We start from the raw sequence: 23896 nt of genomic DNA, 5'->3' as shown, positions 1-23896 counted from the left end.
ATTTACTTTTACATGGTGTTTGAACATATGTGTGTTGGCAGTGTGTGTACACAACTACCCTATAATGATAAAAATCCAACCAGTGTTTTTTTTTTTTTTTTTTTTATCCCCATAAATCATAAGCACTGTCTCAGAACCACCTGTTCTCAGAATCAATGCAATGTGACGTAGAATTGCATAAGCCCCGCCCACGACTGTTGATTGACACTGCAGTTTGAGCATAGACCCGCCCTGAGTGAGCTGGACACAGTCCGCCATTGTTTCGCCGCTGGAGCAGCTGGAGAATGTCTCCGAAAGCGATTGAGGTGTTTTGTTTTTTGGATGTTAGAATAAACAGCAGTCTTAATTTACTCTCGTTGTTACTCGAGGATTGATCAGTACAACTGTTCGTGATCCAGCTTACAGTCTCCGGAGCGACAGGACTAACGTTACTGATCACGGCAGAAATGAAAGTGAGAGCGAGAACTTTATGACAGCTCGAGCTCATCGAGTTGTTTTACAGATATACAGTTTACCAGTTTATAAAGCACCCACTGAAAATATTTGTTTACTCTTTGTGTACTCCGCTGTGTAATGTTATGTTCCATGATAATGAAAGGGAGAGAGAGAGTTTATGGATAAGACTTTACATTTTCTGCTGTAAAACTAACGCTTCATCTTTTGTGTGATGTACAATACACTTAATTGAAGTCATCAGTATATTTTGGTCATCATTCAGACGGGGTCTACTACAGCAGGCTTGTATTAATAGTGGAGCAGATGGCATATAAGTTATAAACGTAATTAAAATAAACATACCTGTTCTATCTCTATTCATCATATTCTCTAGCTCTGTGGGCATTATTGTCCGACTCGAACAACGTTACTGTGAGTTTCTGTTTTGATATTGTCATCTTTCTGTGAGATGTTTTGAATCTGAGTATTGAGTATTGTATACCATGACTTTTTTTTTTTCAAACAACATGACTCTTGCAAATCTTCTTAGTGGTTTCTTTATAGTTGAACTATAGTATAGCTATAGTATAGCTCTGAACACCGTGGCAGGAGCTGATATAATTTAAATATATTCTAGTCTTGTGAGTTGGGTTTGCTAATGCTAATGCTTGCTAATGTCACAGTTTACGTTCTGAGATAGCGCTGCCATCTAGCGGTCAAGTTTAAACCGAACACAAAGCAACTGACATGAATCTTGATGTAAATATAAAAATATCAATACTGTATTTTTGAGAATCTATACAGTATCATGCTTTGACTGGTGCGTATCAGTAAATTTCATGAGATGACCCATTTTCCATTTTTAGGTTTCCGAAGGGTGCTCATGAGCGTTCGCTTGTGGCTGCTATGCAACCTGAGTGCACTTCACAGTGAATTATTACCCGACAGTCTATGCGGCATCACCAAAGTGTGAACTCAAAGGACAGCCGCAAGGGCTTAGGGTGGCATTTGGGACAGGCCCGCACTAATACCAAGGTCTCGAATGTGTGTAAACAGCAACCTTGGCACACTGTTATTCCAAAAATAATAATATCAGTCAGGCGTTCCACTTTGAGTGTAGAGAATGGTGATGTTAGACGCACCTAGAGGTCTAGCTTTCTGTGAAGTTCTACATTAATTTAAGACATTTGGACTGATTGACTGAGTCTCATGAAAGCTGTCAAGATTCAAAAATATATATCTTAAATTACATTTTTCATGAAGACAATGATGCTATTTTTACCAAAAAGCAAAAAATATATATTATATTATAAAAATATATAAAGAATATATAAATAAGTATCAAAATATATTAAAATATTATTTTAAGTGAAAAAGTATACATTGTAATGTGATATCTGGTAAATATGGTTACACTTTTTCAAAGTTTCCAATGTTGTCCTTGTATATTTTGTCATCAGTTTTTTTTAATTTCTCAAAAAAATACATACATTTTCTTTATGCAAAATATAATTTATTTTTTATGCCATTCGATCGCTTCCTTCCTTCCTTCCTTCCTTCCTTCCTTCCTTCCTTCCTTCCTTCCTTCCTTCCTTCCTTCCTTCCTTCCTTCCTTCCTTCCTTCCTTCCTTCCTTCCTTCCTTCCTTCCTTCCTTGCTTGTACTGTTTATATTGTAATGTGAGATCTGGTAAATATGGTTCACTTAAAGGGCAAGTTCGGTATTTTACACTTAAAGCCCTGTTTACAGATCGTATCTGATGAAATAGAACGGTTAAGATTAAAATTTGGACACATGCTCCTGTCCCGAGAGTTTTAGGTTTATTTCATCGCCACCAACTGGGCTGGAGTGTCTATTATTCAAACTCTCAACGGAAGAATCACGGGTGTGACGCGTTTGGCAAAATAGGTCCACAAAAGCTAAATAAACCTAAAATTCTCGGGACAGGAGCATGTGTCCAAATTTTTATCTTAACCGTTCTATTTCATCAGATACGATCTGTAAACAGGGCTTTAAGTGTAAAATACCGAACTTGTCCTTTAAACTATTCCTATGTTGTTCTTGTTTATTTGTATTTATATCGGTGTTTGTATCTGTTTTTTTAATTTCTCTAAAAGTACTTTCATGGAACCTCAAACTTTCTTTTGACACAGTTTCACAAAGACTGCTGGGAAAAGCCAGCATTCTGTTCTCTAGACTGTGTCTCGTTGCATTCTCTCGGCTGATTCTGGAGGAGCATGAAATGCAGTCTGATTTGGTCTCCATCTGGGACTGATATCTCCCAGCAGTCTCTCTCTGACAGTTACTCAGCCGACTGTACATCTGTGAGAAAAACCGTTGAAGAAACTAAGTGAACAAACTGTGGGGACAGTGGGAAGGTCAATGGGGTCACATTCTGTAGTCTGCACGATATGTGGCACAATGTGTCAGGGCTTCAATGTGGTTAACCAGAATGATCTTGGTTCGAATCCAAATCTTGGATACTTGGATCTCTGGGATACTGGTTGGGTTAAGCCCTTGAACAAGGCACTTAATCTAGAGCTGATTGCTGCAACATGGGGCTAGCGTCAATACATTTCACTTTCTAAACAAAAGCTGCTTTAAAGAAACCACAAGCACTGGTGTTTGTTGTGTGACATCAGGATACGTTCATCTATTTGATTAATTAATCAGCATATCATGTACTTAATTTGATTACAAGTAAACATACCAAGACGCACTCATTCTGTGAGTGTTGTTATTTAAAAGTAACGGCTGGCTGTATTATAAATAGAACATAATTTGATTTGAATGATAAAGTTTATCAAGTTAATACAAATTTGACGAAAGCTGAACAGTCCTCTGTAAATTACACTCTGCTGCATTATTAATTTGTTTTTATACTGGCGCACACTTAGATTTTGGACATGATTTTGTTATCTGAGACAAACTGATTTTATGTTGTAGGGCACACTTTGGTCACTTAGCATGGCATGCTCATTGACTGCCAATAATTGCCTTTGAGATGAGTTGTAGCTTCTGACGAACTTCTGGCAGTGTCAGAAATTTTAGGTTGCAGTCCTAAAATGTGTCTGGTCCTTCGACGGGCCATTTCTACCGATTCCCTCTTTTGCCCAGCCAACTGTCTCCAAACTTTTGTTTCATTTTCTGTGCCAGGCAAAACATTGCCAGCCAGCATTTTTCTTTTTTTTCTTTTTTCAAGTGCTTGCTGGGTTTGTGTGGTATGATTTTAATGTTGGCAATATTTGAACATGGCACGATGACCGTCCAGTCAACGCCATCAATAACGCAAGATCTCACCGGGCTCATATCGTACAACGTGACAAACAACAAACTTAAAGGACAGATAAAAACCACCCAGCTTTAGAAAGGACATCTATAGTCTAGTAATTTGCACTCATTATAACTAATAAGCAGGTTTGCTGAAGTTCTGATTTCACTGACGTTCAGGTACTGGTAATGACCGTGTTGGAAATCAGCTTCCTATGAAGTCACCTTGACTGTCTGATTGAGATGCAGTTTCTGATCTCTCCTCTAGACTCTAATCATCTGGGACACAAGCCTGCGGACTTGCGGAGAATATCACTACCTTACGGTGCGGCAGTAGGCCAACCCTCCCTCCGCTCCTCAAACACTGATTTCTTGTAATGACAGTGACTCTCATAATCACAGAGCAGCTGAAGTTTGACAGTCAGCATGGACTGGTAGGGGGTCGGATTAATTTTCTAGCAAATAGCTATCAGGTTCTTGCTTTCGTGTTTGCCTTTTGGGTGTCCCAAATAGACTGAAGTTGTATTGCATAGGGAAACAGATTCAGTGTAAAACACATTTTAGAGGAAAACACATCCCTTTTCAGGGTCCATGTAAGTTGGTGTTCTCATTTACCCTGCTCAGGTCGGTGTCACAAGATTTGATTGGCTTGCAGAATCCAATCCCTCTTATTTTCGGCATGAAACAGAAGTTTCAATTAGTCTTTTCTTCCCTACTGTGACATATTCGAGTAAAGCGGCTTCTCGAACAAATTTGTTCATGGGGAATTGATTGGATAGTTGTGATTTTAGCTATTGGACGATCTCATATGAGTGACAGGATCTCCCGTCCCGCCCTTGTGCCAGTAAGCGTGTCATCAGAGAAGAGGAGAAGAAATGTTGCTGTCCAAACGTGAAGTGCAGTATGATTTAAAGTAACCCTATTATTCTTTTTTTGGATATTTCCTTTCATTTAGTGTGTAATATAACTGTTTGTGATTGATCTTTGAAAATTTGCAGACCTTTTAAAAAGTGCATGACTTGGTAAATAGAGTTATTGTCTCCCGAGTCCCGAAAGAAAGAACCGATTGTGAATCTGAAACGAGTCGTCAGTAATTCCAGTGTTACTTCAAGCATGAAACTACGTAGGTTTGTAACATTTGCTTAATGCCAGTATGTGGTCTTCACTGGCTGCCTGTGAACAACGTCTACTTTGACCCTCAAACACTGTAGTTTTAGCTGAGGCCTGCAAGAGTTTGGCTTCAGGTTGTCGACAAGTCGAGAAGACACTCTTTTCTACGCTAAAGCAAAATCAAATCCGCTTTGCACTTCCAAAGACTGTAATTGTTACGGTTAAACCGGCGTCCGATCTTTACTGTCGTATCAAGTGCTGAGGAAGATCCGGAACTGAAATTCAGATATGGTAATGGCCGCTTGGTTTCTTGACGCATGCAGTGTAAGCGGTAGACCAATCAATACAGACTGGGGCATCTGACCAATCGGAGAAGAGTAGGCTCTCGATAACTTTGGGTTTAGAGAGACCAAATCCTTTATCAAACCAATTCAGACGCTGTGAGAAAATAGGTGATATTATATTATTACTGTACATTTGTAATATTTTCTAATAGTAACATTTATCCATTTAGAAAATGAATGTTTTTTTTTTTGTATGCATGTAAACCTGTCGTAGTAGGAGACCTTCACAACAAAATTAGGAACATTTAAAATAGTATAATACGGGCACATTAAATGATGTAAAGCTAACTGTAGAGTATTTGTAATATTAATTTAAGTAACCATTTGAATAAACTGCAATGTACACATTCTTTTCACACTATTGTCTGCGGTTTGCTCTTAACATGAGAGCATGAGAACTGCCTTAATTGCTCGAGGAATAGATTCAACAAGGGGCTGGAAATATTCCTCCGAGATTTTGATCCATATTGACGTGATGGCATCACACATTTGTCACAGATTTGTCGGCTGCACCTCCATGATGTGAATCTCCCATTCCACCACATCCCAAAGGTGCTCTACTGGAATGAGATCGGATGACTGTGGAGACCATTTGTATAGAGAACTCCTTGTCATATTCTTTGTGCTTTGTGACATGGCGTGTTATCCTGCTGTAAGTAGCCTTCCGAAGATGGGTACATAAAGGGATGGACATGGTCAGCAACATGAAATGATGCTCAGCTAGTAGGGGCCCAAAGTGTGGCAAGAAATGACCCCCATACCATTACACCACAACCAGCAGCATAAACCATTGATACAAGGCAGGATGAATTTATGCTTTCATGTTCTTTGACATATTCTGACCCTACCATCCAAATGTCGCAGCAGAAATCGAGACTCATCAGACCAGGTAATGTTTTTCCAATCTTCCATTGTCCAATTTTGGTGAGCCCGTGTAAATTGTAGCCTCATTTTCCTCTTCTTAGCTGACAGGTGTTACACATGTGACACCAGTGAGGTCTTCTGTTGATGTAGCCCGTCTGCTTCAAGGTTCAAGGTGTTCAGAGATGCTCTTCTGCAGACTTTGGGTAAAACGAGTTGTTATTTGAGTTACTGTTTCCTTTTTATCACCCCGAACCAGTCTGGTCATTCTCCTCTGACCTCTGGCATCAAGGCATTTTTGCCACAGAACTCCCACTTTTTCTGACCATTCTCTGTAAACCTAGATGATAAACCTAGTAGAGTCTGTCACCAGTCTGGCATGCCATGTTTAAAGGACCGCAAATCTTTCTTCCCCATTCTGATGCTCAGTTTGAACTTCAGCAGATTGTCTTGACCATGCCTACATGCCTAAATGCATTGAGTTGCTGCCATGTGATTGGTTGATTATTCGCATGAACGAGCAGTTAAACGTGTATACCAAATTAAGTGGCTGGATTATGCTGAATTTTAGTATCAAATCATCCATTCTCATTCATAATGATAGCAGACAAGGATGAAGGATGGATTAGTAGGCCAGTAACCTTTGTAAATGTGACACTGTTACAGTGCTGTCCATCTGTGCATTGATTTATGTTAATTTCTTTTATGAAAAGAAATCAGTCTCCACTCCTAAAATATGAGTTTGACACTGACCGAATGCGAGCACATTTGTATTCATATCATAATATTTCTGTGCATGTTAAAGTGGTCCATGAGAGAAACTTTGAAAAGGCTTAACTTTAAAACCAAATGCCAGAGATTAAACGGCCTCGCTATGATCTCAAATGACAATGAATTCATTGACGAACAGCCAAGTTTGACGGTACAGCTTTACATGAAGGCTTACTTTGTTACCTTTAGTGAATCCGTGAGGTGTTATGAATTAATGATGAACAATCACAGCATTTATTTATCTTGGTTAATCATAATAATAATAATAATAATAATGTTTTTTTTATAGCGCCTTTCAAGAACCCAAGGTCGCTTCACAAAATTATACAAACAGTTGACAGACAAAGCGACAAGCAATCTGCTTATTATAACAATCAAACAAGCAGGAGACAAATAACTACAAATAATTAACATGAGAAGTTATAGAATCAAAGAAAACATAAAGTAAACATGTAACATAAAAAATGAAAAAGTGGAAGGAGAAATAGAGAGGAAAATAATTATTTGGTGAATAGATGTTATATTATTTATGCTCACCAAGGCTGCATTAATTTGATCAAAAATACAGTAATTTTCTATTTTAATATATTTTGCCTAATATTGTTAGATTGTAAAAAAAAAAATCCGGATTCTTTGAAAGTAAAAAAAAAAAAAACGCATTTCTTTGAAATATAAATCTTTAAGAAAAATAAAATTGTAAATGTAAATTGTAAAATTATTTACTGCTACCTTTGATCAATTTAGTGTGTCTTTGCTGAATATACGTATTAATATATTAAAAAATGGTACTGACAGCAAACCTTTGATCATGTACTAACAATGAACAATAGATTTTTAATTAACATTAATCTAGATTGATAAAATGCATTAGGTGTACTAACAAATCAAACCTTTTTGTTACAAGTTTGTCAAATGACGAATTCATCATCAGCGTTTCTGAAGAGTTGACTTGTGACATTTTTATTCTACAACATTTAGTGTATATTTAGTTTGATTCATTTTGTTCATTGTGTGATTTCTAGTGGCTGAGATCTACAGAGGATACATTTGAGAGAGTTTTCAGAGTGGATGCCGACAGCGTGCTCCGCTTTAGTGTACTTGGTAACAGTTAGACTGACCGCACAGTGAAACCCTCTCTTGGTCTGGTGTCTCTAAATTTGTCCTTTTTCAGCCTCACTACTAAAGCTTTGCTTTATGTGAATCCACAAACTTAACTTGCATAATACATTTAGAGACATTTACTGTTAAACTTCAAATTTACCGCTGTGAGAAATATTCTTATTATTATGGATAATCTTTAGTTTTTTTTTTTAAAGGACTATGATAATTTTGTGTTATTTTAAATTGTATTTAATCTGTTTATTAAAATATGTCAGTTGCACCCCAACAATTTGTCAATATTGCACAAATTTAGCAATAATATATATATTTTATATATATATATATATATATATATATATATATATATATATATATATATATATATATATATATATATATATATATATATATATATATATATATATATATATATATAAAATGGACCCCACAAGTGAGCCTGGGGTCCATTCATTCAGAGAGCCCGTTTTAAGCAACAAAATGAATTCAGAAAATCAAAAACTGTCATCGGACATTTGTTTTGAAGGTGTCTGGGACCTAAATGAACAAGCCCAAAGGGTTCTGTTCGGCCATGCCAGGCCTGTCAGCTCATCAGGTTTAAAGTTTATAGTGAAGATGCTGACAGATTTTGGCTATGCAGACTGGAACAGCTTGCCCTCTTTATCCTCGGGCATCATCCAAGAGCTTTTTTCTTCTTCTTCACCATCAACATCTCTCCAGCAAGTGGAGAATAAAACAAAATTCTGGGTTTATTTTGAAACAACTTTCACTCAGAAATTGAAATGGTTACAAACAGAAAGTAACTAAATTAATTTTGAAATAGAAAGAAAGACTTAAATAATAATTTTGTAAAATGTAAACCAATAAATATTTTTATTACAGTAAAGCATTACCTAAATCATTTAACCCATAAAGGATTTTGCCATTTAAATAGTTCTCAAAATCAACTTACTCCAGATTTTTTTTTCTTCAAAAATAGTTTTTTATATATTTTATATATATATATATATATATATATATATATATATATATTAAATGTATATCAGGAAATATGTATTGATCAAAAATCAGTTTATATGTTTATTCTTTTCAATATCGTGCAGCCTAGCATCCAGCTATAGGCTATATAGCGTTCATTTGCAGAAAGTTTATTGCATAAATGTTGCTCATGCTGTAAATCGGCAACTCTCGTTGAAAACGAATGACTTCCAGTTGTTTTATTGCAGAAAATCACCTTGTGTGTGAATGGCCACTGAGAGCATAGCTGTTTAGATTCTGCATTTTAATCTTGTAGCGACTTCATCCAGCCAGGGAATCTAATAAGCAGCAGCTGGCTAAGGGGAACTTAAATGCTATTGATTGTTTTGAAGAATGAGAATTTGCCATAAGGTGTTCTCCAATGTGTTGAGAGCGTCTATGTTCCAAAAGCAGATGTTAAGTCACTTGTAATGTAGAGCTGTGGAACAGAAATATTGGTTGTATGGAAATAAACTTGAGTAAAAACTCATGAGCTTGTTTCTTTTAAGCTCTGAAATTAAATGATGTTTAGTAAGGCAGACTTTTGCCTTTGTGCTGTTGAATGGGCAGCCGTTTTCAGCTCATGTTTTCACATACGGTACTATGATGCGCCCTTTTACACAATAGAATATAATAGAATACAATTCAATTATATAAATGTATAGGGGGGTGTAAAAGCAGTTGGTATATCTCAACAATGTGTCCCAGGGTTTTCATTGTTAGCCTGTCTGTGCTTCTCACACACACACACACACACACACACACACACACACACACACACACACACACACACACACACACACACACACACACACACACACACACACACACACACACACACACACACACACACGCTAGCTTTCACAGTGTAATAGCTGTGATTGAACAAGGAGGTGTTGACTGACCCCAAACTTCCTTGATTTGTCTGAGGAAGATCATGTCTAATGTGTTTTTCCGATGAGAAGGTCTGTGTTTGTTTGACATTTTAAAGAGCAACAGATAGGTGTGCCTAGGAATTGTAGTTGCCTGTTATTGTAATTTGTTCGCCGGAGAGTTTGAGGTCTAGGATTAAAGAAAAAGTTAACTTTTTTGATTAAAAAAAGCTCATTTATTAGTTATTGTTAGGGTGACTGATTTATATACTTCTAGCTGATATTGTGCTCTATTTTCAGGGGCTGTGCTGAAGAGTTAGACAAATCTTTGAACACATTTAATTTTATATCACAGTATGCATACACTACCTCGTTCAAAGTTTTGCGGTCGGTGCAATTTTTGAAAGAAGTATCACCAAGCTCACAAAGGATGTATTTATATTATCAATAATACAGTATAACAATAATATTGCTAAATGTTTTTAAAAATGAAAATAACTATTTTCTATTTTAAAATGTAATTTATTCTTGTGATGCAACGCTGAATTTTCAGCATCCTTCCTCCAGTCTTCAGTGTCACACGATCCTTCAGAAACCAGATTTACTGCTGGAGATTTTTTTTTTTTTGTAAAAAAAAAAAAGTTAAAAACAGTTGTGCTGCTTAATATTTTTGTGGAAACCATAATATATCATATTCAGAGTTATCTGATTAATAGAAATTTCGAAAGAACAGCATTTATTTAAAATACAAATCTTTTGCATCATTATTATGAAAGTCTTTTCTGTCACTTTTGACCAATTTAATGCATGTTTGCTAAATAAAAAATAAATAAAAACCGGTAGTGTGTGTATACATGTATAAAATAGCCTAGTTATTTTTGATGGGAATTGAACAAATTATGTTTTATATTAAATAGTCGTGGCAATGCCTATTTTTAGTAACCCAAATTAACCACAATGCTTTACAAATGGAAGGTATTATTAGATCATTAGATTATAGCCTACTTTATGGATGCCAATCAAAAGATTTATATTACATAATAAACTGATAACTTTGGCACCAGTGCAAAAGCAACTTCCTCAAAATAGTAAAAAATAGTTAAAGGTAGGGTAGGTAGGATTTATATAAAAACTTTTTACCAAATTTGATTAAACTTTCTATATATATCAATGCATAATTAAAATGTAAGTACTCTGATAAAAAGAGTATAAAAATCGAGTGACTCTAGACCGTTTAATCTTCATTAAACACAGCTCATTATTTCCATTCGGGACGAATCACAGGATTGGCTTGCGCGACTGTCACTCGACGTCGCCATGACTACCGCCGTTATTACTGGCTCTGCCCATGTGCGCGCAGTCGCGCACCCGTTTTTAGGTGGGAGTGAATGGAATTAATGAGCTGTGTTTAATGAAGATTAAACGGTCTAGAGTCACTCGATTTTTATACTCTTTTTATCAGAGTACTTACATTTTAATTATGCATTGGTATATAAAGACAGTTTAAACAAATTTGAATAAAAGTTTTTTTTAGACAATTCTGACCTACCCTACCTTTAAATGGTAAAAAAATTATTTTTTGAAATATCTACCATGGATTGGTACATTTGTACCATTTAGATGTATACACTACTGTACCATTACCAGCCGGTGCTTCTTTGCATTCATGCGAAGCTAGCATATTTGTGAACAAGAAAAAGTGAAATGGAGGGAGTACAGAGCCTTGAGGTACACCTTTGTTGATGGCCAGAAGGTGGGAGGTGAACTTCATCTGCCTTGTAAAAAATCGAGCAGGCAGCAGCTTTCGGCTGGCTTGATGCCCAAATTTCTGTTTAAGAAGGTGGAGGATATTGAAAACAGAAGATAAGTCAAAGAACAGGATGCGTGCCTAGGTGTTTAGTGTCTCCGGGTGATGTAATGTAGTGTGTCAAAGATGCCAGGTCAATGGCATTCTCCATCAATATACTTGAGTGGGCGACTGTTTTCAAATGCAAACTCGACTTTGAGATTTCAAAGGCGAACCTGAGGGTAAATGTGCTTCTTCTGCCAAGGGGATGTTCAATAGGAGGCGTATATAATAGTATAAAATATAAACTTTTTAAATAATTTAGTTTAAGCCCGTGAAAGGCCGTTAACCAAATTATTTTGCATTCAAGTTTCTTTTACTTGGTTTTCTTGTGTATTAGGGTTATATTTGTTTTGTATTTCGCCCCTAGCATCTTTATGGTATGATATGTGCATGTTAAAGGTTTAGTGTTGTGGCGCTTCTGTGAGATATAGCAGATTGACTCTGTATTTTTCTGTCCGTGTTTGTTAAGAAGTTTTTCTCTGCTTTGTTTTGGAAGGTATGGGCTGTTTGAAAAGCAGCTCGCACTCCTTGAGGAGGCCGAAGGTGGCTTTGATCAGTTCACAAGCAGCTATAACAGTTACGGAGTACAGCGGATGCCAGACAACAGCCTCTTCTTTAAGGAGTGGGCCCCGGCCGCCGAGGCTCTCTTCCTCACTGGAGACTTCAGTACGTCTTTTCTCATTCTAAAATCACGTGTAAAAATGCTGGGTTGTTTCAACCCAATTTTGGGTAAAATATGGACAAACCCAGCCCTTGGGTTAAGTGTATATGACTCTGCGCATCAATAGTAATTATTTTAATTTACAATATTAAGCTATACTGTACTGGCTTAAATTACAACATGGTTTTGTTTAAATAAGGTTAAATATTTTATTTATTTTCTGATTTTGTATATTTTTTCAATTTAAGACATATGTTGTGTGTATATAATATAAAAATATGTATGACTGCATATCAATAATGATTTAAAGGCTTAAATATTAAATATGGTACTACACGCTTAAAATGCCATGCTCCGTTTTATATAGTAAATAATGTAAATAATAATATGTAAATAATAAGGTCAAATATTTAATTTATTTTCAGGGTTTGTGTTGTGCAAACATTGGAGCATTTTCTAAGCTTTTGCCAAAAACTTTTCAGCTTTGTCACAATTAATAATTCAGAAAGTTTTGTTATCGTACTGATATTTTGTTCCACTGCAGAATTCATAAATCATACAAGAGTTAGTCTGCCTATTCATCTATACCTTGTGTCAATTTGTAGTTGACTGTTTGTTCTGTCTGACAGATATTTTTTTTTCATCTTAAACTAGATGAAAGAACATTGTGTTCAGGTTAAGACAAAAAGAAAAATCCCTTCAAGGTTATCTGAATTGCCTACAAGGCCAAATGCAGTCAGTCAGTCAGTCAGTCACTAAGGGCCTTTCTTTTGAAATCTTTTGTTGTCAGAAGTCTGGCATAATGATTTCTCACCAAGAAAGTGCATGAATGCAGGATTTTAAGGCATTTGCTTGTCTTTTCTAGTCATTAGGAAGTGCAAGTTTTTTCTTAAAGAAGTAATGAGCCAGACTTTACAGACTGCAGGCCAAATTATGTAGGCTTTGATCATATGGCAGAACTTACATTGCTTTGTGAATAAACAAATTATTGTTAGCTGTTGCTGAGAATATACGATAAATTAGACGACAAATATATGCATCACTATTACTATTGTTCATACTAGGGTTAGGGTTTGAAAGAGCCCCTAACCCTAATATAACTTCTTTTTTTTTTAATGCAAATGTAACACGAAATGGACAGTATTAATGATAAGTAATGAAAAGAAACGAAGCTTATATAAAATATAATCATGTGATCTTTTTTTCATTGTTAATTGTATGGTAATTTGTAGTTTTTACTTGCATAAACCATACATTTTACAGTGTTTTCAATAAAATGAAACATAATACAATGTTAAACCATTTACATTTCTCCACCTTATAATTTCTGTATAAAGAGCCTATGCTTTTTACCAGGCAGACGATGAAACGAACAGGAGTTTACTAGATTATCTAGATTGTTATATTAATTTAATTGTACTTCAGCTATTAGACATGTTTGCAACAACAACAACAAAGTCATCTCAGTTTCCACCATGAAAACCAATTCGTCCCTCTCTTAATTGCCACCATTTTGTAAATGGTATCAAATTAGGCTAGTCAATGCCTAATTAGGCTAGTTCAATGGTTATATTTAAGTTAGAGGCGCAAGAACTCAACGAGAATGACAAACCAATTGATTAGTTAAACTTTTTTGGTCTTTTTTTCCTTTCCCTAGCAATGATTCACCTTAGCAATAGCAGAGCGACACACTCAAAATAACTTGTAACATCTTGCCAAACGCATCACACTGTTTTTGCAAGTTTTGCACAGACTAGAACTACTCACCTTTTCATCAGACAATGTCAAAATCTAGTTTAGATAATATTCTATATCGAACAGGGGAAGTTTTTAACTGTAACTCTTTGTTTTTAATAGATGCCTGGAATAATTTTTCGCATCCCTACACTAAGAAGGAGTTTGGGAAATGGGAGCTGCACATGCCCCCAAAAGAGGACAAAACACCTGCTGTCACTCATAGCTCCAAGCTGAAGGTGAGCAGACACATTATCTGGTTTGTTTACTTCATTAGCCTGAACGAGGCGCTGAGGTATTATGAAGCCTTTATGCTCTGTCAAGATGGATTTAATGTTCACCCTTTTTATGGATGGCGTGTCAATGTTAAAGCCACAGGAACAGCTGTGACTTTCAAGCCATTTGAAGCTCTTCAACAGCATATGTTTTTAATAACGCCATTCCAATTTGGTGTTTCACACCCATGAGGTTTAAACACAGAGCTTTAATTTTAAACAAATCGAAGCCGATCCGGCGGGAATGGTTGGACTCTTCACTCAGTTATAGGTTGTACATTCAATTAAAGTCAACAAGCTGAATTTTCTCTATCACACATTCCTGATATTGTTGAGAACGATTCATGTGTGCATGTTATTCTAAAGAAAAATATATATTTCTTTGTAAAATTGCATCAAAATGTAATAACTTGCTACTTTCCATCACCTAGGCCATTGGGTCAATGACATAACACTGTCCAAAAATTGGTGACACTTTAAAATAAGGTTCTATTATTAACAAACACTACATTTAATAATCTTTGTTATTACACGGCTCTGTGGAATACTTGATCCTGATTGGTCAACCGCGCCATCCAGCAGCATGTTATTCTCCAATAACAACCAGTAAAAACCAATAACACTGGTTTTCCACATTACGCTCACTAGTAAAGTTTTTTTTTTTTCTTTGTGGAAGTTTAGCGTTTGGTGAGCTAATAAAATATTAAAACTCAAATCAATGTTTTGTGTACAATTATTTAATTATGTCATCCGTTATCGCGGAGTCACTCTTTAGTTTCATACAAATGCAGCTGCTGCCATTTTGCAATGATAGTTTTGTACACTCTAATGGATTATAAGATAACAAACGGGTTAGATTTTACAACCGTTTCATCTCAAATCAATATCTCTTATCCGCATAATTATTTATGTGGTGAAATGCTGTGTAATAAGTGGTATGACTGTACCGTATCCCTCAAATGTCCATCTAGTTTGAACTTGCTGCTTGCTAGCAACTGCTTTCTCTGCGGAAAGTTTGCCTTTAAAGACCTAATAAAATATTTCAACTGAAGTCAATATTTTGTGGCCAGTAGCCGTGTAATAAGCAGGATAATGTACTTTCAGCTGGTTGTTATGGCAGAATAAACCCCTTCCGGGTGATGCTAGATCCTATCTTGACCACCCTGTCGTGATTTATTTTGCGATTAACAACCGGCTGGATGTACATTATCCTTTACTAACAAATTGAACCTTATGGTAAAGTGTAATTTCAATTATTTTGAAAATCTGGATTAAAACATATGAACTCTTAGAAATGTACTCTTGACATTCATGTTGGTTTTGTATGATTTTGAAAAACTCAAATTATCTAATAAGATACACAGATGAACATCATATCATAGAGTGCTGCAGTGATGTATTTTTGTAGGCCAAGCCGGAAGTTCGCATCACCCTGGTTCCCTCAACAAAAACCCAGTAGGATTTTTCTATTGGTTTTTGGATTATTGCAGAAAGTTAGGTCTGTGATCAACAAAAGCTTTATAAGTCTTAAACGTTTTTTACATCGTGATAATCTTCACAGATGAACACAATTTGTAGTATTTTTTTCTCTCTCCAATTGACAGAAGTAGAAAGCTGAACGTAGGTTACAAACGAACTACACCACGGTCGCATGATCTCTAAGCTTCCGACAACTCTTTCAGTCGTTTAAAAACATTTACCCTGAACGTTTGAGCTAGAATAGTTTGCAAGAGCAGGATTATAAACACAATAAGACTGAAAGCAGACTAGTGCGTAGATGAGTTTACCTGTTCTGTGTGAGGATTTGTAATGTTCCCGACAACCTCTGGAGTCGCATTTAGCCACTTGTTAGCATCCGCTGTTTTAAAGACAAGGAAAGTCACAAAAGAGTCACACTGATGTATTTCATTTCGTAGAAAGTGTGAAAAAATATTGAGCTTGTGTTCATCACAGACCTTATTTCAGGCAGTTAACCAATAAACAAAAAAAACATTGACTTTGAGACGATGTAACCGGAGGTGCCGGATGTTTTTTGTCTACAAAAATACGTCATCCCTGCAGGACTTTATAGATCCAGTTGCTGGACATCAAGCTGAGATTAATTTCCAATCTATCGGTGTATAAAGCCGTTACAGCCTCTTGTATAATGTTGTGTGACACTCTGGCAGAGGCTTGATTGATGGCAGGTAAGTGTCACTCACTGGGCAAAGGCTGCTTTTCTGGTTGCTTTGTTCCTGTTGTCTCCTTGGGTCAGGCTCCGGACGATAAGAACCAGATGCAGAGCCTGGCCCTGTCCCAGTTCAGGCCCCCAGACTGGAGTCGGATGAGTTGAGTGTCAACTGGATTATGTTTCCGGTGAAAAGTGGTCCAGTCAGACTTTAATTATGCAGGAAATGGACTGTCCTATTCTTTATGATTCACGCCTCAGGTTTGGGAGAGACCTTGTGTTGTTATGGGTCTTCTAGAGGCTTTTATGCCCGTTGACTAAATTCAAGACATTAAGACCTGGTTTCACAGACAGAGTCTTTAAAACTACTTCTACTGTCTACTACACAACTTTCACCAAATTAAAAAGCTAAATATTAGAAGTTTAACTAGATCTCCATAGTGACTTGCATGAAGCCACCAAAAATGAACATTTTAGTATCAAAATTATTAGTGAAAAATATTTAAAAAATGTATTCCAATTTAAAAGTGCTGTTTTCTGTTTTTAATACATTTATATTCCTGTGATGCAAAGCTGAATTTTCAGCATCATTACTCCAGTGTTCATTGATACACGATTCTTCAGAAATCATTCTAAATATTCTGATTTGCTGCTCAAAAACATTATTTATTATTATTAAAGATGGAAACAGTTGTGCTGTTTCATATTTTTAAAATATTTTTTCAGGATTATTTAATGAATAGAAAGTTTGGTTACACTTTATTTTAAGGTGTCATTTTTACAGCATATATTTAAGTAATGTGTAATATTAATTAACTACATGTACTTAGTATAAGGATAGGGTAGGATTAGGATTTGGTTGAGGGTTAATTGCGTGTAATTATGCATAATTTACTCTTATTACTATGGTAAATACATGTTGTAACAAGGACATTGTAAAATAAAGTGTTACCGAAAGTTTCAAATGGAAATCCTTTGTAACAATGTAAAATATATTTAATGTCAGTTTTGAACAATTTAATGCATCCTTGCTGAATAAAACAATTTCTTCAAAAAAAAGCAATAAGGTCTCATTTGTTAACATTAGTTGATCGGTTAACATGAACTAGCAATGAACAATGTTCTTATAGCATTTATTAACCTTGGTTAGTTTGTTTATAATATAAATTATTAAATGTTCATGTTAATTCACAGTCCAATAACTAATGTTAACTGACAATTTTTTATATTACAAATATATTGTTAAATGTTGAGATTTAACATTAATAAGATTATTAAGATGCTGTGGAAATGTTGTTCATTTTTAGTTCATGCTAACTAAAAATCGTACTCATCCAAAACGTTTGAATAGTAGTTTACAAGAAAAGTTTAGTTATCAAAGGAACATAAATATATTCTTTAACCAAAATAATGCAAAACACAATTTCATGCTCAGTAAGAAACATTCGCGGCCAGTAAATTAACCCTAATTTCACAGTACAGCAAAAGTGACAGACATTAAATGAACTCAAGTAAGAGTTTTGTCATCATCCATTTATCCTCCACCTCACCCTGCTTTCATTGACACCGTGTGTCTGCTATTTTCTGCTATTTTATCTCCATCAGTCTGTCTGGCTCAGCATCTGTCCATTCTCGCACTCTTTTCTCAGTAATTATATAAACTGGCAAACCCGTGGTGTGGCGGTTTGGCTCTCCTGCATGTCCTCGGGTGAAGAGCCGCTAATGATTGAGCCCCACTGGGACGCTCCTCTGTAGGTCACCGGCAGGTGCCAATGGCTCTGTCATTACCTCTTGCCGGCAGCTTATGGAGGGGACCATCAAATGATCCATTTGCTTTTTGGCCCGGGAAAGAGAGAGATAGGAAGACTCAGGATGGAGAGCTCCCCGGGGTGCATTCACACGGTGAGAGATGCTCTGTTATCGATCCGCGCTCCCGTACTGACAGTCGTGTGACTGTGCGCGGCTGCGGGGAGGGAAAGGAAGAGAAGAGTGACTTTGAGTAAGTTAGACCGTAGACTAGTTCTCACCGCTGTTTTCAGGCTCTTGTTTAGAAAGCGGGCTGAAAACGGAGTGCCTCTGGCTGGTTTTTCACTCTTTCTCGTTCTTGGTGTGTTGCCTTTTTAGCTTTGAGGAAAATTCTAAAATATGAGTATTTTATGCTCACCAAGGCTGCATTTATTTAAATCAAATTCAAATTACATTACTCGGTTGTAAAAAAAAGTTGCTGTCTGGATATAAATAAGTATATGATTGGATCATTATTGCAGTGATTATTATGTTTCTAGCATGTTATATGTTTGGCAACAGTTCTTCTAACCCTAATTGATGGAGTGTGAAGTTATCATTTCTTAAACAACCATGTAGGAAGACACATCATGACCATATTCCAGGATGACAATATCAAGATTCATCAGCAAACTGGGAAAGAATGGTTGGGAGGAGCATAAAGAATATTTTTCACACATGAATTGTACCACTGAGTCCAGACCTTAAATACATTGAAAGTCTTTGGGATGTGCTGGAGGAGACTTTACACAGTGCTGAACTCTTGCATGGTCAATACAAGACCTTGACCAAAAATGTATGCACCTGTTGATGGAAGACTTTCAATGAATTTAAGGTCTGGACTCAGAGTTACCAATTCCTGTGTGGAAATGATTCTTCATGCCTCCCCACAACCTTTATTTCTCAAAAAAGACTATAAATTCTTCTTTTACAAGCCTGGTGAATCTTGACATCGTCATGCTGGAATATGGACATGATGTGTCTTCCTATATGGTTGTTTAAGAAATGAAAAACTTCACACTCCATCAGTTAGGCTTAGAAAACCTGTTCCCAAACATATAATTCTAGAAATATAATAATCACTGCAATAATGATCCAATCATAGACTCTTAAGAATTTGCATATATCATATATCATATCATATATCATATCATATCATATATCATATATCATATATCATATATCATATCATATATCATTATATCATATATCATATCATATCATATCATATACATTGGTTTTTGCAAACTGAATGGCAATTCTGAATGTTTTCAATTCTGAATGGCACACGTTCCTGGCGTCTATAAACCCTGTGCCGCCACATCTGGTGCACATCTACAACTGTACAGATCAATGGAAAAACACATTCTGACATTAAATTCACACGCTGCCTTCGAATGCCCTTTAGAAAGGATTGCTTCTGTAGTCTAATCTGGGACACGTGATGAGTTTTTAATATCTGCGAGTGAATAGTTTTGCTTCAGCCTATAAATAACACTGCCAATAGTACACAGAGGATTAAATGACCCTTTCCGTTTCTGATCAATGGTTTTGTGCAGGCTAATAGCTTTATTTCAGACAGCCCTAAATCATCTTCTCTGTGAGGAAAACACAGTGTAGCATAATAAACATGTTTGGACATGCTTGGTTACACATCACTTCAGTGACATCGAAAGGTCAAAAATAAAAATTCTACAAAAATTACAAACCCATATCACAGTTTTTTTCCCTCTGTGGAACATAAATAGTTATTTAGCAGAATATCTGGTCGCTGATTTCCATACAGTGAAACATAAATTGACCACAGCTCAGAAAAGCATAATAAAATAGGACATTTTTATGGTGCCTTTTGTCATTTTTGGGTCTTGACAGCCCAAGTCCCCATTCACTTTCATTGTATGGAAAAGAACAGCATAGACATTCTGCTAAACATCTAATTGTGGGTACTTAAAAAACATAACATTGAATAAATTGTGACATACTTTTTATTTTTGAGTGAGCTGTTGCTTTAAACACTGGCTCAAACACCAGTTCCCTCGTAATCTTTCCTGCTCTCTCTGTCTATAGTTGTAATCTAGGCCATATTGGTTAAAACAGAAAGCGTTTGATCTATTATTCATGTTACTCTTTCAAGTTTGTATGTATATGCCTGTAAAGCAAGTGCCAAGTTAAAAATATAAGCAAACACAAATGTGTTTACCAGAACGCTGCGCGTTTATTGCCACATTTGGACTTCTATGGTTATTAAATTAAATTGGTTATCAAATCGATAACCATGCAGTTTTCCCTTTTAAAAATGACCATAAACCTTTCAGAAGCTGCTTGTTGCCACAAGGTTTTCTCGATGCAATCCATTCGAAAGTCATATTTTTTTCTGCACAAAACCTCTTTCACCTCCAGCGGTCAGACTCCACTCAAACGTCCTATTTGCTTGGACTGTGTGACCTTTCTCCGTGAGATTGGCCCTTTATCCCTGCTCTCTGGCAGCTGTAAACACATTTTCTCTTACCGGCATTACCCTGCACCCTTTGCTTGTGCCCATGTCCTCACCCTCTCTGTGTGCCCTTGCCGTTACATCCTTCATTTGTCTCTCTTCCCAGGTGGTTGTTCACACCAGAGCTGGTGAGCGGCTCTACCGAATCTCTCCTTGGGCAAAGTATGTGACCCAGCATGAGAAGGCCGTCATCTATGATTGGGTGCATTGGGACCCTCCTCAACCTTACATTGTAAGTGATTATTTCCCCCCAGCGTCGGAGTGCCACAACCTTTTGTTTTGTAGTTAACTTATCATGAGTTCTGAGTTTCGACCCTTCTGTTTAAAGGGGCTATATGTAGAATTGAGAAACACTTGTTATTAGCGACACCGGTGGCCGTTAAGTGAACTGCGGCCAGCAACGTATTGCTCGTGCTCATGCACACGTAACATACAAGAGACTGAACGTAACTAAGATCGCATCTGATCATAGTGATGTAGATATTTTTGAACCAGCTCTGCGATTCACCGGCATCATGCTGACAGATGATGCAATTAAAATGACACTGTTATGATGGTGTATATTAAGTATATTTGAGATTATAGACTATATAGATCTGGCTATGTGAACTATAGTTTGAATTTAACCCTTTTATTTGCACGACACATTGACATTACAGTATTGAATGGCTCTTTAGGGATTTTCCTGAACATTGTAAGCATTCATTTCATGAGTCTCAGAACCGATGAGAGGCTCTCGGGAGCGTGCGTAAACGTCACATCCTTTTGATTTTACCGGAAAAAAAGTCATAGACAGGTTTCATAGACACCATAGAAAGTCTTGTTTTTTAAAAGTTTTGTTACAAGCTCATCACACATTGGCATTAAAAAAGTAATTAATACATGACAATTCTTACATCTACCCCCTTTAACGATAACTATGTACATGTAATGCATTTTAATTTGGATGACCCTGTAAAAATAGTATGAAACCTTGTTTCCGCCACAAAATAAAAATATATAAAAAAGATAATTGCGACTTTTTATCTTCGTAGGTTGTGATAAATGGTGCTATATAAATAAAATTGACATTGACATTTTTTTCGCACATGTGCGAGTTTACTTCTCACATTTCTGACTTTTCCCCCCCTCAGAAGTCTGAGCCCCCCCCCCCCCACACACACACACACATTTTATAGAGACCTGACTGCTTGCCAATGCAGGATTCTGAGAAAAAAAAGTCAGAATTCTGAGATGTAAACTCACAATTTATTGTGTGATTTATAACTCTCCCTTATATGAGATATAAACTCGCAATTCTGTGAAAATTGTGAATTGTGAGAAGTCACAATTACCTTTTTTTTAATTAGTTTATTCCATGACGAATATAAGCTTCTTACTTTAATAAGGGCGTGTGTGTGTGGTTGTGTGTGTAATTCCTATTAATTAAAGTTTCCAAGCAAAGCAAACTGTCTGAAATCAGGGGGATGAAGAAAATGGCTTTATAAATGCATGATGAGCCATTTCATTGGTTTCTACTTACTGCAATTTTGCTTTAATGTCAAGTCAAGACATGAACATCGGCCCCTCAGACTATGAATTATATATGCTTGTTAACGTCCTCCAGTCATAAGTCATGATACGATGAGATTCTCCAAATTCGCTCCTGTCAGCTCTGTTCAGCGGCTCCATCTTATCTTCAGTTGTATTGGCATGGACTTGTTTCATACCGTGATGTTAAATTTGGATGAAGAATTGTTCCAGAGATATATTTCCCTGCTGTTTCTATGCCAGCACAAGCATCCTCGTCCACAGAAGCCCAGGAGCTTACGGATATACGAGTCCCACATTGGCATCGCTTCTCCTGAGGGCAAAGTGGCATCCTACAGCAACTTTACACACAACGTGCTGCCCAGGATCAAAGATCTTGGTAAGAGACTGCTTCGTTGACACAAAACTCTTGAGATAATGAGAATTTGTACTAAATTGACTTTCAAAGTTGCTTAATCCTCACTATTTTATTTATTTAAAAAAAAAAAAAAACTTTTTTTTGGTATTGTGATGTTTTTTGGGGTTTTTTTGTGCTTGTATTATTATGTTTTTTTCTTGCTTTAATTTGTATCCTTGTCAGTAACATTTTATTCAAATACATTCTTTTATTTATACATGAATGTGTTTTTTTAACACATCCTTTACTTTCTTTCTTAATTTATTTCGTTCTTTACTTAATTTTTTGTTTAGTTTTGTCACATTTCATTTAGTCACGTTTCATTTTGTTGCCTTACATTAATTAGCGTATTTGACAGTAGTAACATTTCTTTTTCAAAAACATTTCTTTTTTAACAAATGATTTTATCCATAAATGTCACTTGACCGTTTTTATTCATTCAACTTTTTATTTTTTTTCTCTGTGGTCTCTTGAAACAAAATGTTAAACAATTGTCCTTTTTCAACTTTCAATCTAGAATTTGGCACATGCTTTAATACTCTTCTTCCCTCAAATAATTGATTTAGCTAAACTTTTAAAATGAAAAGAAGACATTTGACAATTCAGATGGGGAAGATAATTAATTACCACAATGTTATGCTTTTAAAAAGAGTTTCACACTTTAATTTTTCTCGGCTAACAAAAAGCACAATGGACTTCATCAGTAGCAGGTCTGTAAAGCACTTTATACATTTGATGCATTACAAAGAAGTACTGAAGTACCATAATACAGTATTACCATGTTTTTTTTAGTTTTTTTTTGTGTGGAAATATAACAACATCATGGTATTCTTTTAAAATATTCCAGCGGACTATTAAGGTATATTAGAAAAAATGAACATTGTGATCATTTTGTGCAATAGTATATATATCAAAGTACCTTGGAATCACTCATCCAGTGCTTCACTGCACCACAGTACCATTAAATTACTGTTTTGTAAGGATACAAACATTATTTTTAGCCCAGAGAGAGGTTATATTCTACCTGCCAACATTCCTCCTTCATCACAAAGTATCCGAGCTGCAGTGGTGCTTAAACTGACAGACATTGCCGCATTGATGATGAGCGACTGGCCCTGGTGCCAATGTTCTGGGGAGGCTGTTCTCTCAACCAAGCCCCTTTCTGTAGGTCAACACCCTGTTTACAGGCTTTAGACTCGCCGTGTG

At 36.2% G+C, this 23896-nt stretch overlaps 1 protein-coding gene across 1 annotated transcript in view; it reads left to right on the top strand.

Moving 5' to 3' along the window:
* gbe1b (glucan (1,4-alpha-), branching enzyme 1b) overlaps positions 1 to 23896 on the top strand; it is a 140347-nt gene that overhangs the window by 7649 nt on the left and 108802 nt on the right. The window contains exons 2-5 of the mRNA XM_079609304.1: positions 12144 to 12313; positions 14166 to 14281; positions 20870 to 20995; positions 22537 to 22672. Coding sequence (XP_079465430.1) covers positions 12144 to 12313; positions 14166 to 14281; positions 20870 to 20995; positions 22537 to 22672 — 548 coding nt within the window. The remainder of the gene's footprint in view (positions 1 to 12143; positions 12314 to 14165; positions 14282 to 20869; positions 20996 to 22536; positions 22673 to 23896) is intronic.

This window comes from Phoxinus phoxinus (assembly GCF_949152265.1).
Source record: "Phoxinus phoxinus genome assembly, chromosome: 4".
Taxonomy (NCBI): Eukaryota; Metazoa; Chordata; class Actinopteri; order Cypriniformes; family Leuciscidae; genus Phoxinus; species Phoxinus phoxinus.
The sequence above is the reverse complement of the archived record's forward strand: the minus strand, read 5'-3'. Positions and strand labels throughout refer to the sequence as shown.